The sequence below is a fragment of the Bubalus kerabau genome, chromosome 1 (assembly GCF_029407905.1).
Source record: "Bubalus kerabau isolate K-KA32 ecotype Philippines breed swamp buffalo chromosome 1, PCC_UOA_SB_1v2, whole genome shotgun sequence".
Taxonomy (NCBI): Eukaryota; Metazoa; Chordata; class Mammalia; order Artiodactyla; family Bovidae; genus Bubalus; species Bubalus kerabau.
This window is the reverse complement of record NC_073624.1, coordinates 185,211,914-185,231,024: the sequence shown is the minus strand read 5'-3', so window position 1 is coordinate 185,231,024 and position 19,111 is coordinate 185,211,914. Positions and strand designations below refer to the sequence as shown.

Here is a 19,111-nt window from a genome sequence, read left to right as displayed (position 1 = left end):
TACTAGTGCACTGTATTCAGCCTCATAATTATAATGTGAAGCAGGATTGCTATCATCCAGTCACTAAGTCCTGTCCAACTCTTTGTGACCCCATGAACTGTAGCACGCCAGGCTTCCTTGTCCTTCACTCTTTCCCAGACTTTGCTCAAACTCATGACCACTGAGTCAATGATGCCCTGCAACCATCTCCTCCTCTGTCACCCGCTTTTCCTGCCCTCAGTCTTTCCCAGCATCAGGGTCTTTCCCAGTGAGTCGGTTCTTCGCATCAGGTGTCCAGAGTGTTGGAGCTTCAGCTTCCGCATCAGTCCTTCCAGGGAATATTCAGGGTCAGTTTCCTTTAGGCAGGCCCGTTGTCCCATTTCCCAGGTGAGGGAACTGGGGCTCTGGAAACGTGAGGCTGAAGGTACCAGAGTTGGACAGGGGTTGGAATAGTGCCTTCTGGCTGCAAAGTTGACTGCCCAGCCTCTGCCCCGCCCGAAGTGACCTCTCTTTAGTTGTGTCAGCCGCTTCACGGCTCCCCAGATTTTTCTGAGAGGAAGTGTTATCCCTATCGTGTTCCTCATTCTTTGTGAGTTGAGAAAGAACAGGTCTGAGGAGGGGCTACAGAGGGAAATACATGAGGTTATAAAAACCATAGTCCAGAGAAGTGTTGGGAAGAGGAACAGAAAGGGGAGAAGGATGGCAGAGATGTATGAACACAAGGAGCCAGATGACTCTGGTGAGGCTGGGCCCCCAGTCTGGGGTGATAGTGGGGATGACAGGGCCCCAGGCTCCTGATGGTGCTGGGGCCTGGCAGCCAGCTTGCAACTCTGAGAGCAGGGCTCAGCAGACTTCCAAGTTCAAGTGCGTGTGCTCTGTTCTGTCCAGAGGAGGAGACATTTGGGGGCCAGAGACTGGCTGAGAGACACCCTCGACCACTACACAGTTTGAGGAGCTTGCCAGGTACAGGAGTGCTTGGTTCAGGAGCAGGCAGCTGGGGGAACGGGGGCAGGCAGGGGGTGGAGTGTGGGCAGAGTCTGCCCCCGGCCCCAAGCCCCAACCATCTGCTGGTCCTGCAGAGTGTCTGACCTGGGGCCCTCTGCTTCTCCTGCTGCTCCTCTTCGTCTCACTGGGCTTCTTCACGCTCCAGCTGACCACTCTGGTTCAAGGTGAGTGGGCATCTAGGGGCTTAGAGTCCTCGGTCCCTTTGGGTTTTCTCTTTGGGATGGGCTTTGCCCTTTTCCACAGTCCCTAGACCTACTAGGGCTGGGTCGTGCGGGCTCTGTGTCACCTTCTGTGTGACCATGTGCCAGTAACTCTCCCTCTCTGAGTCTGCTTCCTCATTTGAAAGGTGGTTCATCCTCCCGGTGGGGAGACCTTGAAAGCAGATTTGGCTCAGGGTCAGTGCTTAAAGAGGGATTTCTCTGCTCCGTTGTAGTTTCCAGGATCCAGTGTCTGCAGAGAGATTCGGGAGACCGTGAGAACAACAGCCTGGATAAGTGGCTGGACACCAGGTTCCGGAGTCTGAGTAGGGAGGGGGCTCTGGGGCTGTATGGCTGTGGACAAGCCACCACTGCCAGGGGTGGAGGAGAGAGGGCAGGAATCAGGGAGGGGATCGGACCCCTGCAAGAGGTCCTGGTGAGCTGGCGATGTCGGGCAAGTCACTCTCTAAGCCTCAGTTTTCTCGTCTGTATGATGGGCTTTCTGGGTCACCTGACATCCACGCATGATGTTCTCATGGGGCTCTCTGCACCACATACACAGTAGGTGTTTAATAATTGACGTCCTCTCCCTCCAGCTGAAGTTGCAGAGAAGCAGATGCAATCAAACCTGGAGGAGATCCTACAGCGCCTGACCCGGATGAATGCCACCCTGGGTAAGGGACCCACACCAAGGTCAAGAGGAAGTCACAGGATGGTGGGTGGGGGCTGGGCCACACCTGCTGCAGCTGCCAGGCTGAGGAGGGCAGAGCAGAGCTGGAATGTTCCTCATGGGTTTCTTGAGGAACTGAGCTGACAGCTGAAGAGAAGGGTCTAGCCCTGGGTTCCGAAGATCTGGAGCCTAGGAGCCAAGCAACCTCTCTGTCCCAACTCCACTCCTCTTCCCCAGCTGGCCTGTGCCATCCTTGTCCTCAGAATTGGGAGTTTTTCGATGGAAGCTGCTACTTCTTCTCCTGGACCCAGAGTGACTGGAGATCTGCCGTCTCTGCCTGTCTGCTTATTGGGGCCCACCTAGTTATCATCGAGAGTACTGAGGAGGAGGTGGGCTGGGCAAGGTCCCCCGAGAGGCTGGGCCATATTGCCAGGTCAAGAAAGAACCTTCTGCCTCCCTCTTCTGCCCTCTGAGAGATGGGCAGCTGGGGGTGTGGCAGGGCGATGAGAGGTGAGATACAATCAGGGAAGGCTTCTTGGAGGAGGAATCATAATGGACTCAGGAAGGTCATGTGAGAGAAGAGCATGGATGAGAGGAGCCCATGTATGGATAGGAAGGGAATTCAGAGTGCCCTTGAGGCCATATACAATGCATGTTAACTGAGACACAAGTCATATCCACATGTGTATTACATTAACACACATCCACAGCCTCCACGCACATGTTAACGCATACAACTTGAGTAGGGCCTCTAGGCTAGACTGTGAGAAGAACTTCTGTGGGAGGCAGGAGACCATGAAGATGTGGGCAGACATGGGATGTGTGGCGTTCAAGGATCTTCCTCCTGATACCCCTCTCCCCACCCACCCCCAGAAATTCCTGAACTTTTGGTATCCCAGAAATAATAAACCCACCTGGATCGGCCTCAGTGACCACCACAGTGAGGGTTCCTGGCGGTGGGTGGATGACAGTCCTGTCCAACTCAGGTAACCTCCCAGTGACAATGCCCCAGGAGAGGTGGGCAGGAACTCCCGACCAAGGGTGCTCAGACTCTGGACTGGAAAGCATCACCTGAGAAGCCTGGTGAAGATGCAGGGTCCTGCCTTCATCCGGGGGTAGGGGGTAGGAGCTGGGTGGGAGTCTGATTCTATGCGTCTAGGTGCAGGCCCAGGAATCTGCACTTAATTTTGGGTTAGTGTCATCACTCAATCGTGTCAGGCTCTTTGCAACCCCATGGACTGTAGCCCACCAGGCTCCTCTGTCCATGGAATTCTCCAGGCAAGAGTACTGGAATGGGTACCCATTTTCTTCTCCAGGGAATCTTTCCAACCCCAGGGATGAAACCTGGGTCTCCCACATGGCAGGTAGAGTCTTTACCATCTGAGCCACCGGGGAAGCCCACATTTAACTTTCCCAGAACTGATTCTGGTGGATGTGGTGTTTGAACCCACATTGCAAAAACCCTGCCTCCGAATTCCTCACCAACCTCTGGCTGGTACTTGGCAATTTGCTGTCAAAGTCCAGGGACCAGCCCCTCCAAAATTGGGGGTGGGCACTGGGTGGAGTAGGGGTCTCATTACGCTGATGCGATTCACAGCTTCTGGAAAAAAGGGGAGCCCAACAACCACGGAGATGAGGACTGTGTGGAACTCCACAACGATGGCTGGAATGATGGCAGATGTGTTACAGAAAACCCCTGGATCTGTGAGAAGCCCTCGGCTCCCTGCCCAGACCTCTGAGGGCTGCTGCCTCCACCATCCCACCTCGCCCCGCCCCGCCCCCGATCCCGCCCGGTTAGCAGAGATCAGCCAACTGGAACATGCACTCCGAGGTTCCTCTTGGGCCCCACCCCTTTCTGTTTTCCCCTTTGGTGAATGCCCATCCCCTTAGTATTCAGAAGACTTTGAGATTCTCTAAGACCAATCTCTCCACAAGCTATAGACCATTTTTCTTCATCTATCGATAGGCTCAGCTCCCCCCTCTGTCCCAGCATGATATCCCCCTAATAAAGTCATACCTTGCATTATGTGTCCCATTGAACTTATTTTTGTTCCTTTGCCACTGTTTGAGTCACTGTAGTTTGATAATTTGTTTGATGCACCGGAGGACATTGTCTTTTTTCAATATGCTTTTCTCTTTTTTTGTGTAGTTGATACCGTTTTGTTTTGTTTTTTGACTGCACCACATAGCGTGTGAGATCTTAGTTTCCTGACCAGGGATGGAACCTGTATTTCCCTCCCTCTGCATTGGAAGCATGGAGTCTTAACCACTGGACTGCCAGGGAAGTCCCCCAGATACAGTTTTTATTGAATTTAGTTACATTATTTATGTTTGGCTGTGCTGGATCTTCGTTGCTGCATGCAGGCTTTCTCTAGCTGTGGTAAGTGGGGAATGGGATCGGGGGGTGCTACTCTTCATTGCAATACTTGGGCTTCTCATTGCAGTGGCTTCTTTTTGCAGAGCTTGGGCTGTAGGGCCCACAGGCTTCAGAAGTTGTGGCAAACGGGCTTAATTGCCCTTCGACATGTGGGATCTTCCCAGAGCAGGAACTGAAGCCCTGTCTCCTGCATTGGCAGGCAGGCTCCCAACTACTGGACCACCAGGGAAGTCCCCAGATAGAGTTTTGAATCAGTTTGTAATTTTGGTTGGGAATGTGCATATATACAATATGTATATGTTTATATGTGTCTGTCTAGCTATGTGTTCATTTATTCATGAACCAATTATTATTCAGGTACTTTAGTTTAAAAAATTTATTTTATGAATGTGTAGTTGATTTACAATGTTGTCTTAGTTTCTGGTGTATAGCAAAGTGATTTTATGCATATATATTTTTTGTATTCTTTTCCATTATGGTTTTATTACAGGATATTGAATATATTACCCTGTGCTATACAGTAGGATCTTGTTGTTTATCTATTCTGTATATAACAGTTTGCATCTGCTAATCCCAAACTCCCAGTCTATCCCTTCCCCACCTGCCTTCCCCTATTCAGGTACTTTAAAAATGTCCTTCAGTAAAGTTTTATGATTTTCTTCATATGAATCTGAAAAAACCCACTATTTCTAGGTGTGTGTTTTGGCTTCCCCAGCGGCTCAGATGGTAAAGAATTGGCCTGCAATGCGGGAGACCTGGGTTTGATCCCTGGGTTGGAAAGATTGCCTGGAGGAGGGCATGGCAACCCACTCCAGTATTCTTGCCTGGAGAATCCCCATGGACAGAGGAGCCTGGTAGGCTACAGTCCATAGAGTCCCAAAGAGTCGGACATGACTGAGTGACTAAGTACACATTGGCTTCCTATTGGTGCTGTAACAGATTATCACAAACTTAGTGGCTTCAGACAACACAAATGTGTTATCTTACGGTTCTGGAAGTCAGAAGTCCAAAATGGGTCTCGCGGGCTTGAAATCAAGTAGGGCTGCCTTCCTTTCTGAATATTCCTGGGGAGAATCTGCTTTCTTGCCTCTTCCAGTTTCTAGAGGCTGCCTGCAATTCTCTGCTGGGGGCTCCTTCCCTCCATCTGCAGAGCCAGCCATGACTCAGTCTTTCTTACCTTGTGTGGCTCAAACACTGCTTCTGTTCCACATTTAAAGGACCCTGTGATTACATTGGTCCCACTGGATAAGCATAGGATTCCCAGGTGACTCAGCGGTAAAGAATCCGCCTGCAATGTAGGAGACACAAAAGACGTAGTCTTGATCCTTGGGTTGGGAAGATCCCCTGGAGGAGGGCATTGGCAGTCCATTCCAATCCCATGGACAGAGCAGCCTGGCAGGCTATTCCATAAGCTCGCAAAAAGTTGAACATGACTGAAGCGACTTAGCACACACACACACTGGATAAGCAGTCTAAACTCACTATTTTCAGATAAGTCAATTAAAGACCTTATTTCTATCTGTTACTTAATTCCCACTTTTCCATTTCTCACATCCCCGCTGCCTTACTCATGCCTCTCAGGTTCATCTCCCAAATAAACCACACCTGAGTGTGGGGTCAGCTGGTGGGCAACCACTAAAGGCACAAACTCAATAGAAACGTTATGCTAAGATAAAATTTATGAGTGAAATAAGCACTGGAGTGCAGTTATTTATTTTACTTTGTACTGTGAAATGATTTTAAAACTTAGAAGAAAAGTTGGGGAAATAGACACGAATTCCCAAATACTCTTCATCCACATTCCACCAATGTTAACATCTTACCAACCACAGTATAATGATCAAACCCAGGAAACATCATGTTGATACACTATTATTAACCAAAGTACAGAACTTATTTGGTTCTTTTCCTGGCTCAGGACGTCAAATCGCATTTAATTGTCATTTCTTAGTCTCCTCCAATCTGTAATGGTCTAATCTTATCCTGACCTTCATGCTCTTGTCATTTTTGATGAGTGCTGGTCAATGTTTCTGTACACTGTTCCTCAGATTGAGTTTGCCTGGTGTTTCCCCACCACCCTCCTGTTTGTGCATTTCATGCATGCTCAGGTGTGTCTGGCTCTTTGCAACCCTATGGACTTTGGCCCGCCAGGCTCCTCCATCCATGGGATTTTTCTAGGGAGGAATACTGGAGTGGGTTGCCATTTCCTCCTCCAGGGGATCTTCCTGATAAAGGAATTGAAACTGCATTTCCTGCATCTCTTGCATTGGTCCGCAGATTCTTTAGCACTGAGCCACCTGGGATTGGGGCTTCCCAGGTGGCTCAGATGGTAATGAATCCACTTGCAATCAGGAGCTGCAGGAGATAGGGAAGATCCCTTAGAGAAGGGTATGGCTACTCAGGCCACTATTTTTGCCTAGAGAATCACATGGACAGAGGAGACTGGTGAGCTACAGTCCATGGGGTCCCAAAGAGTCGGACACCACTGAGTGACTAAGCACAAGTTTGTGCATGTGTACATATATATATATATACACACACACACACATAGATTAAATTCCTTAATTTCTTGTACATGTTTGAAAGACAGCTGGGCTGGATATCAAATCCTTGGTTCATACTTTCATTCATTGAGTAATTTTTAATGTTCCTCCATTGTTGTATTGCTTTGAATATTAGCTTTGAAAAGTCTAATACCAGTATAATTCTTATGACTTCATAAATTTCTTGATTTGGAAGACCTTAAGAATTTTATCTTAATCTTCAAAATCAAGTAGCTTTTCCTATGTCAAATAGACATAGGAATATGCCTCAGAGTTGACTTTCTGGGCTACTTTCCCAGGTACCTAGTCAGCCCTCTCAGTGTGTAATTTCAGGTGATTTTCTATTTCAGGAAAAATTTTTATTATTATTTTACTTTATTCATCTGGCTGTGTTGGGTCTTTGTTGTATCATGCAGGGTCTTTCATCGCAGTGCACCGACTCTCCAACTATGGCTTGTGGGCTCAGTAGTTGTAGTGCCCAGGTAGAGTTGCTCCAAAGCAGAGGAATCTCAATTCCTTGACCAGGGATCAAACCCACATCCCTTGCGTCACAAAATGAATTCTTAACCACTGGCATACCAGGGAAGTCCCATATGTTACCTTTTAAAAATTGATTAATTTTTGTTTTTGCCTGTGTGGCATGCACGGTCCTAGATCCCCCACCAGGGATTGAATCTATGGTCCCTCTAGGGGAAGTGTGGAGTCCCAATCACTGGACTGCCAAGGGATTCCCTATGACTTTAAATATTTGCTGTTTTGTTTTGTTTCTTCAAGGATCCCCAAAAGTGTGTGTTTCTCCTTCAATGTCCAAAATTCCATTGCCATTCATTTCTCCCCACCTCTGAAGCTTTTCTATTTCTTCCTCTTTATGTCATTGTCACTCTCTTTGTTGTTTTTATGTCTTTTTCCAATGTCTTTTTATTATACTTTCATTTGAGTTTATTCTCTCTTGGGTACCTTATTTAGTCTGCATTTCTGAAATAAGTTTGTCTTTTTCTGCCATTTCTTTCCCTAGTTGATTCAAATATCTCTTCATCACATCAGTACTTGGCTCTTTAGCCTTTGAATAAAAAAAAAAAATCTGGCTGCATTCTGCTGCCAGATCCCTGTCGGGATCTCAGTTACCCGACAGGGTTTCATTCCTGGTCAGGTGAAGTCTTAAACACAGGACCACCAGGGAAATCCCTAGTTTTTCATTTTTGATGTATAGTGATTTTTCATATCCTGAAATGTTTGTTGGATTACATTTGATTCTCTTTGGAGTGTTGACTTACAGTTTTCTTCTACTTCCTGATTCCACTTCAGAGGAATTTTTTCCTTTGTTAATTTTGTCTGTATTTTCATTCTGTGCTGTGCTTAGTTGCTCAGTCATGTCTGATTCTCTGTGATGCCAAGGACTGAAGCCTGCCAGGCTCCTCTATCCATGGGGATTCTCCAGGCAAGAATACTGGAGTGGGTAGCCATGGCCTTCTCCAAGGGATCTTCCCAACCCAGGGATCGAACCCAGGTCTCCCGCATTGCAAGTGGATTCTTTACCATCTGAGTCACCAGGGAAGCCCAATAGACATCATAAAACCAAATTTTAGAAAGTCGAATTAAACACACACACACACACTAACACATATATAATGTCTACAAGAACAAATCAGGTTGTTACTTGATCTGATTAGATACTATTTGAGAACTTTCTGGATATCAATATAAGCCTTAACTCTGCCAGAAATCTTTTTCTTTTCCTTCCTTTTTCTTGAGGTGCCTCCAGTTACTCTCTCTGAATTTACTTTTGTCCTTTTCTTCAGACGGGCAGCTCGATGGTGCCCACTTATGCCAATGCAGCAAAATTGACTTGATTTAATGGATTTTGTTTTTGTTTATTCTGTTTGTGGGAGAAATAGGTGGGGAGACCTGAATTTTTTAAAAATGTTTTGGAATATTGTTGATTTACAATGTTGTGTTAGTTTCGGGTGTATAGCAAAGTGAATCAGTTATACATATACATACGTCCACTATTTTTAAGATTCTTTTCCCATATAGGTCATTACATACTTCTGAATAGAGTTCCCTGTGCTGTACAGTAGATCTTTCTTAACTATCTTTTTTTTTTAATTCAAAATTTTGATTAGTTTATTTTTATTTAAGTTTTTAATTTTTGGCTGTGCTGGGTCTTCTTTGCTGCACTTGGGCTTTCTCTAGCTGCAGTGAGTGGGGACTACTCTCGCAGTGCCCAGGCTTCTTGTTGTGGTGGCTTCTCATTGTTGAGGAGCGTGGGCTCCAGAGTGCAGGCTCAGTAGTAGCAGTGCATGGGCTTAGCTGTCCCATGACATGTGGGATCTTCCTGGACCAGGGATTGAACTTGTGTTCTCTGTATTGGTAGGTTAACTCTTTATCCACTGTGCCATCAGGGAAGTTCCTTGCTATTTTTTGATTGAGTTTTTTTTTTTTTTTAATATTGAGCTGCCTGAGCTATTATTATATTTTGGAGATTAATCTCATGTCTGTTGCTTCTTTTTCAAATATTTTCTCCCATTCCCAGGGCTTACTTTTTATTTTGTTTACTGTTTCCTGTGCTGTGCAAAGCTTTTAAGCTTAATTAGGTCTCATTTTTTATTTTTGCTTTTATTTTCATCACTCCAGAAAGTATATCAATAACACCTTGCTGCAATTTATGTCAGAGTGTTCTGCCTATGTTTTTCTCTAAGAGTTTTATAATGTCCCATCTTGCATTTAGGTCTTCAATTTATTTTGAGTTTACTTTTGCATATGGTGTTAGGGAGTGTTCTAGTTTCATTTTTTTACGTGTAGCTGTCCAGTTTTCTCAGCATCATTTATTGAAGAGACTGTCTTTTCTCCATTGTATATTCTTATCTCCTTTGTCATAGATTAGGTGACCATAGGTGCATGGGTTTATCTCTGGACTTTCTATTATGTTCCATTGATCTATATTTCTATTTTTGTGCCAGTACCATACTGTTTTGATTACTGTAGCTTTGTAATATAGCCTGAAGCTCAGGAAGCCTGATTGTCCCACCTCTGTTTTTCTTTCTCAAGATAAAGCAGGTATTTTTAAATCATCTCCATGTTCAGGACTGAAACTGAGCAGGACCCTGTGGGGCCCATGGGTGCAGAAGCCTTTCTTTTCATTAGAAAAGACCCTGATGCTGGGAAAGATTGAAGACAGGAGAAGGGGATGACAGAGGACAAGATGGTTGGATGGAATCACTGACTCAATGGACATGAGTTTAAGAAAGCTCTGGGAGATGGTGAAGGACAGGAAGCCTGGTGTGCTGCAGTTCATGGGGTCTCAAGAGTTGGACACAGCTGAGCAACTGAACAGCAGTAACATAATAACAGCAGAAACAGGAGTGAAAGAATGAGTGAGTGATTAATTGGTGTGGCTCACTGTAAGTTCTTTTTTACAGTGGTCCTCGGCAGATCAGAGATGCTGTTTCTGACCCCATTCTCATCCATCTCTACCTTCTGTTGACTTAAAAATTAGTCAAAATCTAAAAGTTAAGAGTTAAGTTTTATTCCGTGGGAATTTTTAGGACTTCAAGGCCAGGAGGCAGCATCTCAAGTAGCCTTGAAAGAGCTGCTCCAAGGAGGTGAGGAGAGGAGCCAGGTTATATAGAAGTGTTGCAACAAAGGGTCAGTAGTCTAAACATCAGAAGATTATTGTTAATTAAAGAAAACCAGATATCCCAGGTTAAGGAATTTAGTGCTTACCTATGCATGGTAAGATGCAAGAGTCTAGGCTCATTGAAAATCATTCCTTCCATATGCATCTCAGCTGTCTGGAGCCAGAATCCTGTGTTTTCACATCTTGCACTCCCCTGGGGCTCACAATGGAGAGTGGCTGCAGTCTAATGGCTGTCGGATCACAGGTATTGTTCTCTTCCCGGTTGCCCTGGAAGGCTCCAATTGCTGATGACTGTGACACCCTTGTGATTGATATGGCAAGAAATACTCCATTTCTCACTTCCCTGGTCTCAGCTTCATCCCATGGTATAAGTTGACTATGTAAATCAGCTTGGGACTTAGACCCACAAGGGATTCTCCAGGCAAGAATGCTGTAGTGGGTTGCCATGCCGTCATGCAGAGGATCTTCCCAACCCAGGGACTGAACCCAAGCCTCTTAAGTCTCCTGCATTGCAGGTGTATTCTTTATCACTGAGCCACTGAGGAAGCCCTATAGCTGCTTTATAATGTTGTGTTAATTCACAGGTAAGACATTTCTGTGGGTTCCCAGAAATTCTCACTTATCAAAAGAAGAAATTTTTATCCCATTCTTTGTTTATCTCGGCACTTGTTTTTTTTGTGTGTGTTTTTTAAGAAGAATGAGCATTGAATAGATATATTTTGTAACTGCAATGTGGAAAGGTCAAAAATAAATTGTGGAAGGATGTAGCCCACATGGTACTGTTTAGACAAAGTTTTCAGATGTATGAAACAATTCAATAAATTGTTTAAATTGCACACATGATTCAGATATGATTTAATATGAGAAACACAGAGTTTGGGAGGGCATCTTTTTTGGGGAAGGAAGGAGAGAAATAAAGCCAGAGTGGGAATATGAGACTATCAGCTACAATTTATTTACTTTTAAGAAGATCTCAAAAACACAAAGAAGTCAGTACTTGATAAAGCTGAGTAGAAGGCAAGGCGGTTTTCATATTTAACCTTTGTACATGCTTAGTTTTTTTAATAATAAAAAGGCAAAGCCAAAAGTAACATCAGCGACCAAAGCACAAGATATGCTTTGCACCAAACCAGCGAGCTTCTCGTCTTTGGCAAGAATGGAAATCAGAGTGGTCTTGACCTTAGGACTGAACCTTGTGACTTTCACCTTGCGAACTCAGTCGCTTCAGACTCTTCGTGACCCTATGGACCGTAGCTCACCAATCTCTTCTGTCCATGGGCTTTTCCAGGTAATACTAGAGTGGATTGCTGGACCGTCCTCCAGGGGGTCTTCCCAAGCCAGGGATCAAACCAGAGCCTCTTGCGTCTCCTGCATTGTAGGCAGATTCTTTACCGCTGAGCCACCTGGGAAAGTCTGACTTTCACCTTCCTCCCACACTAATCCAAACCCCCTGTCTCCATGATCCAAGTCCCTTTACCATCTGGCCCCAGCTGGCACCCCAGCCTCCGATTACCACTCTGAATTAGTCTCAGCTTCTCTGAAGAGTCCTATGGCCTCTCTCCTCCCAATCTTAGCAAATATTAATATCACGCTCTCTCATCCTCTGGAATAATTCTGGTTTTTTCTTCAGGCAACACCTCCTCCTGGAAGTCCCACCAGATCCTCCAGGCTGAGTCAGATGCTTCTAGGGGTTCTCCTAGTCCCCTGTGCTTCCTAGACTCATCACATTGTTTTCAAGGCCCTGGTCACATGTTTCCCATCTCCTTGCTCTCTCTCTCCCACTCCCAGGATGAGTCTCCATTCCCTTCCCTGGGTGGGGGACAAGGCTAGAAGTTACAGGGCTGTGGCTGGTCTTGTGCCTGGGACCTCCCTTCCCTTTGAACTTTCCCTGTGGGAAAATTCTGAGCACAGGACAGGGAGTGGGCAGCCTCTGGTTGCCTGGTAATTGTGCACATCTCCCCTCTTCTGCCACCACTCCCCAAAAGTAGTCTCAGCTACAGGTATGTACAACAGAGATCCACTTTCCTGTCTCCTTGCCTTAGCCTTGGCTGTGCCCTCTGACTGTTCCTTTCTCTGTCAGTAGTGCACAAGTTCTTGGTGGCCCTGTTGCAATGCTACTTCTTCCAGAAAACTTCCTCTAATGCCCCCCATTTATGTGTGTCAGTCGCTCAGTCGTGTCGACTCTTTGCAACCCCATGGACTGTAGCCCGCCAAGCTCCTCTGTCCATGGGATTTTCCAGGCCAAGAATACTGGAGTAGGTTGGCATTCCCTTCTCCAGGGGATCTTCCCAGCCCAGGGATTGAACCTATGTCTCCTGCATTGCAGGCAGATTCTTTATAAAGATCCAAGACAGCCAAAAGTAAATAGCAATGCCCTCCATAATGGCTGACAAATCCATTCCTTCTAGATCCTTTCCCAAGAACATAGTCTAATGAGATTGTGCAACGCTTGTGGGTTTTTTTTCCTTCCGTTTCCTCCTACTGAGCCCTCAACCCTCCTGCGTTCTGCTGTCCTTGAGAGCCCTAGAAGGAGGGTGCACCCTCCCAGAATGTCCTGCCCCTCTGTAACCTCCTGCTGGTAAGACAGCTGTCAGCCCCTGTTGATTCAGGTTCCATTTCTGATGACAAAGGCAAGATAAGCCTTGTGCATCTCAGAACCAAGGGACTTCTAGGAAGAGGAGTGGGAACCTCCCATCCTGTAGACAGGAATCTTCGTCAGCCCTGCACGGCCTCTGAGCCCTGCTGACTTTTGTTGTTGTCATTATCTGTTTTTTGGCCACTCCATGCAGCTTGTGGGATCTTAGTTCCTGAACCTGTGCCCACTGCAGTGGAAGTGCAGAGTCCTAACCCCTGGACCACCAGCGAATTCCCCAGGCCTGTTGACTTTAAAAATTTTTATTTTATTAATTTTTGGCTGCATTGGGTCTTCATTGCTTTGCATGGGTTTTCTTTTTCTCTTTGCATGGGGTTTCTGCAGTGAGCAGGAGCTACTCTTATGGTTCAAGAGCTTCTCATTGCTTTGGCTTCTCTTCTCGTGGAGCACAGGCTCCAGGCGTGCAGGCTCTGTAGTTTTGACGCACGAGTTTTGTTGCTCTTTGGCATGTGGAAATCTTCCTGCACCAGGGATCAAACCCATGTCCCTCTCATTGGCAGGCAGATTCTTATCCACAGAGCCACCAGGGAAGTCTGACTGTTGACTTTTAATGTCTAACCATTTTCCCCAACTCAGCACCATGGCCAGCCTCTCTCTGAATGGGTAATACACACCCTTGCATATGTAATACATACTTGGCGTGGTTGTGTGTGTGTAAGTTACAGAAATGTCCCAGAGCTATATATCTCAAGTGGTTTCTGCTTCTGGTCAATCTAGGTCACTGGGATCTAGACCATGGCCGCCTATGCAACTAGTTTATTACTCGTTTGTTTCAGAGTGAGTGCCCATCAAGTTCTTCTTATTCATTAATGAGCAATCAAAAGCATCACAAAAAAATGGAAAGAACCCTCCATTACCTGGGAGATACTATTTGCCTCTGCATCTCTACCTACAGAAATTCTCTAAGTTAATAAAGAAAAAAACAAAACAAAAACCTAAACCATCTCATAGAAAAAGATGGAAAAAGGATACAATGTATAGAAAAGCAAACCAGAAGAGTTAATACATCAGATCAGATCAGATCAGATCAGTCGATCAGTCATGTCCGACTCTTTGCGACCCCATGAATCGCAGCACGCCAGGCCTCCCTGTCCATCACCAACTCCCGGAGTTCACTGAGACTCACGTCCATCGAGTCAGTGATGCCATCCAGCCATCTCATCCTCTGTCGTCCCCTTCTCCTCCTGCCCCCAATCCCTCCCAGCATCAGAGTCTTTTCCAATGAGTCAACTCTTCGCATGAGGTGGCCAAAGTACTGGAGTTTCAGCTTTAGCATCATTCCTTCCAAAGAAATCCCAGGGCTGATCTCCTTCAGAATGGACTGGTTGGATCTCCTTGCAGTCCAAGGAACTCTCAAGAGTCTTCTCCAACACCACAGTTCAAAAGTATCAATTTTTCGGCGCTCAGCCTTCTTCATAGTCCAATTCTCACATCCATACATGACCACAGGAAAAACCATAGCCTTGACTAGACGGACCTTTGTTGGCAAAGTAATGTCTCTGCTTTTGAATATGCTATCTAGGTTGGTCATAACTTTCCTTCCAAGGAGTAAGCGTCTTTTAATTTCATGGCTGCAGTCACCATCTGTAGTGATTTTGGAGCCCAGAAAAATAAAGTCTGACACTGTTTCCACTGTTTCCCAATCTATTTCCCATGAAGTGGTGGGACCGGATGCCGTGATCTTCATTTTCTGAATGTTGAGTCAATACATACTGATACTCAAAATCTGCAGGAGTCAGGGAACAGGATCAAAAGCCACAATGAGTGGGGGAAAAGCCACAGTGAGATTCAGTGAGAAGCAAAAGAAGTTCTCTGATAAAAATGTGAAGGCTTTTTTTTTTTAAACTAAGGCGAGGGGGATGTGTGGAAAATAAGAGAGAGGAGTTGGGGGGAAGGGTGGATTGAAAGGATGGTTCATTCCATTAACAAAGGACTGAAAATGAAGGAATTAAGAATCTCACTTGACAAGTTAGTTTTTTTAATGGACTGTTTCCACTTAATGGCTATTGTAAACAATGCTGCTATAAACATTTGTACACAAATTTTGGGTGAACATACTTTTTCTCTTTTCTAGGATAAACATCCAGGACATTAGTTGCTGGGTCATAGATAGACAAATTAGTTTATAAAAAGCCAAAATAAACTAAAAGAAAGTAAGAATAGGGGATTTTTTTAAAATTAAAGTTGAAATAATTGAATAAAAATAAGAATAGCCATGAGTTTTAAAGGACTTTTATACGTGTTAACTCATAAGCTCATAACAGTCTGAAGAAGTAGAAACTATTAATTTTACCCTCCCATTTTTTAGATGGGGAACTGAGTCATAAGAAGAGTCATTGATTGTTCTAAGATTGTATTGGTTTGGCCAAAAGATTCATTCATTTTCTTCCATAAGATGGCTCTAGTGGTTCTTAGTTGTCTTTAACGTCATTTGAAACAATTTTGTTAGAATGTATTGTGACAGCTATCATATCAGCATGCATTTAAAAAAACATCAAAATTGGTGAATTTTTGGGTGGCCATTTTATATTGAAGGTGGAAGGAAAGAAAGCAACATTTTTTAGCATACTATGCTTTATTATTTCAAGAAAGGTAAAAAGGCAACTCTTGTAGCCAACTCATTGGAAAAGACCTTGATGCTGGGCAAGATTAAGGGCAGGAGGAGAAGCGGGCAACAGAGGATTAGATAGTTGGATGGCATCACTGACTCAAGGAAATGAGTTTGAGCAAACTTCGGGAGACAGTGAAGGACAGGGAAGCCTGGTGTGCTTCAGGCCATGGAGTTGCAAAGAGTTGGACACGACTTAGTGACTGAATGACAACAAAAAACATAGATCAGATCAGATCAGTCGCTCAGTCATGTCCGACTCTTTGCGACCCCATGAATCGCAGCATGCCAGGCCTCCCTGTCCATCACCAACTCCCGGAGTTCACTGAGACTCATGTCCATCGAGTCAGTGATGCCATCAGCCATCTCATCCTCTGTCGTCCCCTTCTCCTCCTGCCCCAAAAACAAAAAACATAACTGAAATGCAAAGAGATTTGTGCAGTGTATGAGAAGGTGCTGTGAACGTGTCAATAGTGGTCTGCGAAGTTTTGTGCTGGAGATTCCTTGCTGAATGTTGTTCCATAGTCAGGTAGATCAGTTGAAATTGATATCAATCAAATCAATACATTCATTGAGAATAATCAATGTTATACCACATGAGAGATAGCCAATATACTCAAAGTATTCAAGTCAAGTGTTGAAAATCATTTGCACCAGCTTGATTATGTTAATCACTTTGATGTTTGGGTTCCACATAAGTTAACGGGGAAAAACTTTCTTCACTGTATTTCCATATGCAATTCTCTACTGAAACATAACAAAAATGTTTCATTGTTTTAAATGACAGTAGAATTTTAAAAAGTATATATATTTATTTTTGACTATGCTGAGTCTTCATTGTGGGACACAGGCTTCTTACTGCCATGGCTTCTCTTGTGGCAGATCATGGGCTCTAGGGCTTCAGTACTTGCAGCACGGGGTCTCAGTAGTTGTGGTGCATGGGTTTGGTTGCTCCATGGCATGTGAGATCTTCCCAGACCAGGGATCAAGCCCATTTCCCCTGCATGGGCAAGTGGATTCTTAACCACCGGATGACCAGGGAAGTCTGAAACCACTCCATTTTTCAAACAAATTGTGATAGGTGATGAAAAGTGGATACTGTGTGATAATCAATAATGTGGAATGGAATAGATTTGGGGGCAAGTGAAATGAACTACTATCAATTACAGCAAAGGCCAGTCTTCATCCAAAGAAGGTGAGAACGTGTATATAGTGGGATTGGAAGGGAGTCCTTTATATGAGCTCCTTTTGGAAAACCAAACGATGAATTCCAACAACTACTTCTCCCAACTAGACCAACTGAAAGCAGCATTCCATGAAAAGCATCAGGAATTAGTCAACAGAAAACCCATAATCTTCCATCAGGATAACACAAGACCACATGTTTCTTTGATGACCAGGCAAAAACTATAAGTGCTTGACCAGGAATTTCTGATTCATCTGCCATATTTGCCAGACATTGAACCTTCAGATGTCCATTTAGTTCAATTTTTACAAAACTTTCTTAATGGAAAATTTTCAATTCCTTGGAAGACTGTAAAAGGCACCTGGAACAGTTCTTTGCCAAAAAAGATAAATTTGGGGAAGATGGAATTATGAAGTTGCCTGAAAAATGGCCGAAGGTAGTGAAACAAACTGTAATTATGTTGTTCAATAAAGTTCTTGGTAAAAATATAAAACTGTGTCTTTTAGCTTTACTTTTTAAACCAAAGGAACTTTTTGGCCAACCCAATACATCTTGTAAAGGGTATATTTGGGATTTAAACCCAGGAAGTTTGACTCAACTAGTAAATAACACCATGTCTTTAAACCAAAAATAGTAGAAAGAACAAAACAGAACCTATTTTTTAGAATCAGACTAGCTAAGGTAAGCCTGGAATGTAGAATCAGACTAGCCCATGGGGTATATCTCAGGTAAGCCTGGAATGGACCAGGAATGGATATAAAAGTACAACAAAAATAGAACGGCAATTAAAATAATTTTTTAAAAACCCACTGTGTGTGCTTATATGGTAATACACTGAGAGATCTGGGGAAAACAGCCTCTTAAGGAAACATGACCCAAATAAAAGTTGCATTTCTGAAAATGTAGTTAAGGGACTTCCCTGGTGGTCCAGTGGTTAAGAATCCACCTCCCAAGGCAGGGGACTTCTGTTTGATTTCTGGTCCGGGAAGTAAGGTCCCACATGCCCAGGAGCAACTGCTGAGCCCTCACTCCACAACTAGAGAGTCTGTGTACTGCAAGAAGAGATCCCACATGACATGATGAAGATCCATGTGCCACAACTAAGAACAGACACAGGCAAATAAATAATAAATAGATTAAAAAATAGACAAATAATAGATTAAAATAGTTTAATTTATTAATCATTTTTTTGTCTTCTTGATATTTTGACTAAGAAATCCTTTCTACCTGGATATTTCCCCCAACATTCTGCTTTTCAAATATTTAGATTTAGATCCAACTGAGCTGGGGTTTGCTGTCTTATTTGCCATGACTTGGCCTTCCACAGGGCATGGTACACGGTAGGCACTCAAGAAATATTTATTAAAGGAATTCACGAGAGGCCAGAGTAGGCAGTCATTAAATACCTATTCAAAGAGTTTGGGTGAAGCTTAAGATAATGAGTTCCTGGGATGGTGGATATTGGTCTGCATCTCAGCCCACACGTCCCTTGGTGAGAGTGAGTGCAAAGAGACAGCTTTGGCTTCTGGGTACCTGGATCCAGAAGGCTGCCCATCTCATTGGTCAACTCATAGAGACTGGTCTTCAATAGCGCCACTGCGTGGTTTGGAAAGGAACGCAAAAGTGGGCTGAAAAAGTCCCAGTCTCCACTGGGGGTGGAAGCCTTTCTGTTCGGTCTCCTCCCCTTTGGTTTTTAGGGTCACTAAACAAATCTGGAGAAGGCAATGGCACCCCACTCCAGTACTCTTGCCTGGAAAATCCCATGGATGGAGGAGCCTGGTAGGCTGCAGTCCATGGGGTCACTAAGAGTCGGGCACGACTGAGCGACTTCACTTTCACTTTTCACTTTCATGCTTTGGAGAAGGAAATGGCAACCCACTCCAGTGCTCTTGCCTGGAGAATCCCAGGGACGGGGGAGCCTGGTGGGCTGCTGTCTATGGGGTCGCACAGAGTCGGACACGACTGAAGTGACTTAGCAGCAGCAGCAGCAAACAAATCTAGTGGAGGTGATGGAATTCCAGTTGAGCTATTTCAAATCCTGAAAGATGATGCTGTGAAAGTACTGCACTCGATATGCCAGCAAATTTGGAAAACTCAGCAGTGGCCACAGGACTGGAAAAGGTCAGTTTTCATTCCAATCCCAAAGAAAGGCAATGCCAAAGAATGCTCAAACTACCACACAATTGCACTCATCTCTCACGTTAGTAATGCTCAAAATTCTCCAAGCCAGGCTTCAGAAATACATGAAGCGGTCCC

The 19,111-nt window shown here is 44.7% G+C and overlaps 1 protein-coding gene across 1 annotated transcript; it reads left to right on the top strand.

Moving 5' to 3' along the window:
- Positions 1-586: 586 nt before the first annotated feature.
- LOC129642052 (CD209 antigen-like protein E) lies at positions 587-3,868 on the top strand. Its single transcript, XM_055566621.1, has 8 exons — positions 587-718; positions 868-942; positions 1,059-1,148; positions 1,418-1,507; positions 1,778-1,855; positions 2,089-2,240; positions 2,725-2,837; positions 3,449-3,868. Exons 1-8 carry the CDS (start codon positions 679-681, stop codon positions 3,588-3,590), a joined length of 780 nt encoding a protein of 259 aa, XP_055422596.1. The 5' UTR covers positions 587-678; the 3' UTR covers positions 3,591-3,868.
- Positions 3,869-19,111: the final 15,243 nt, after the last annotated feature.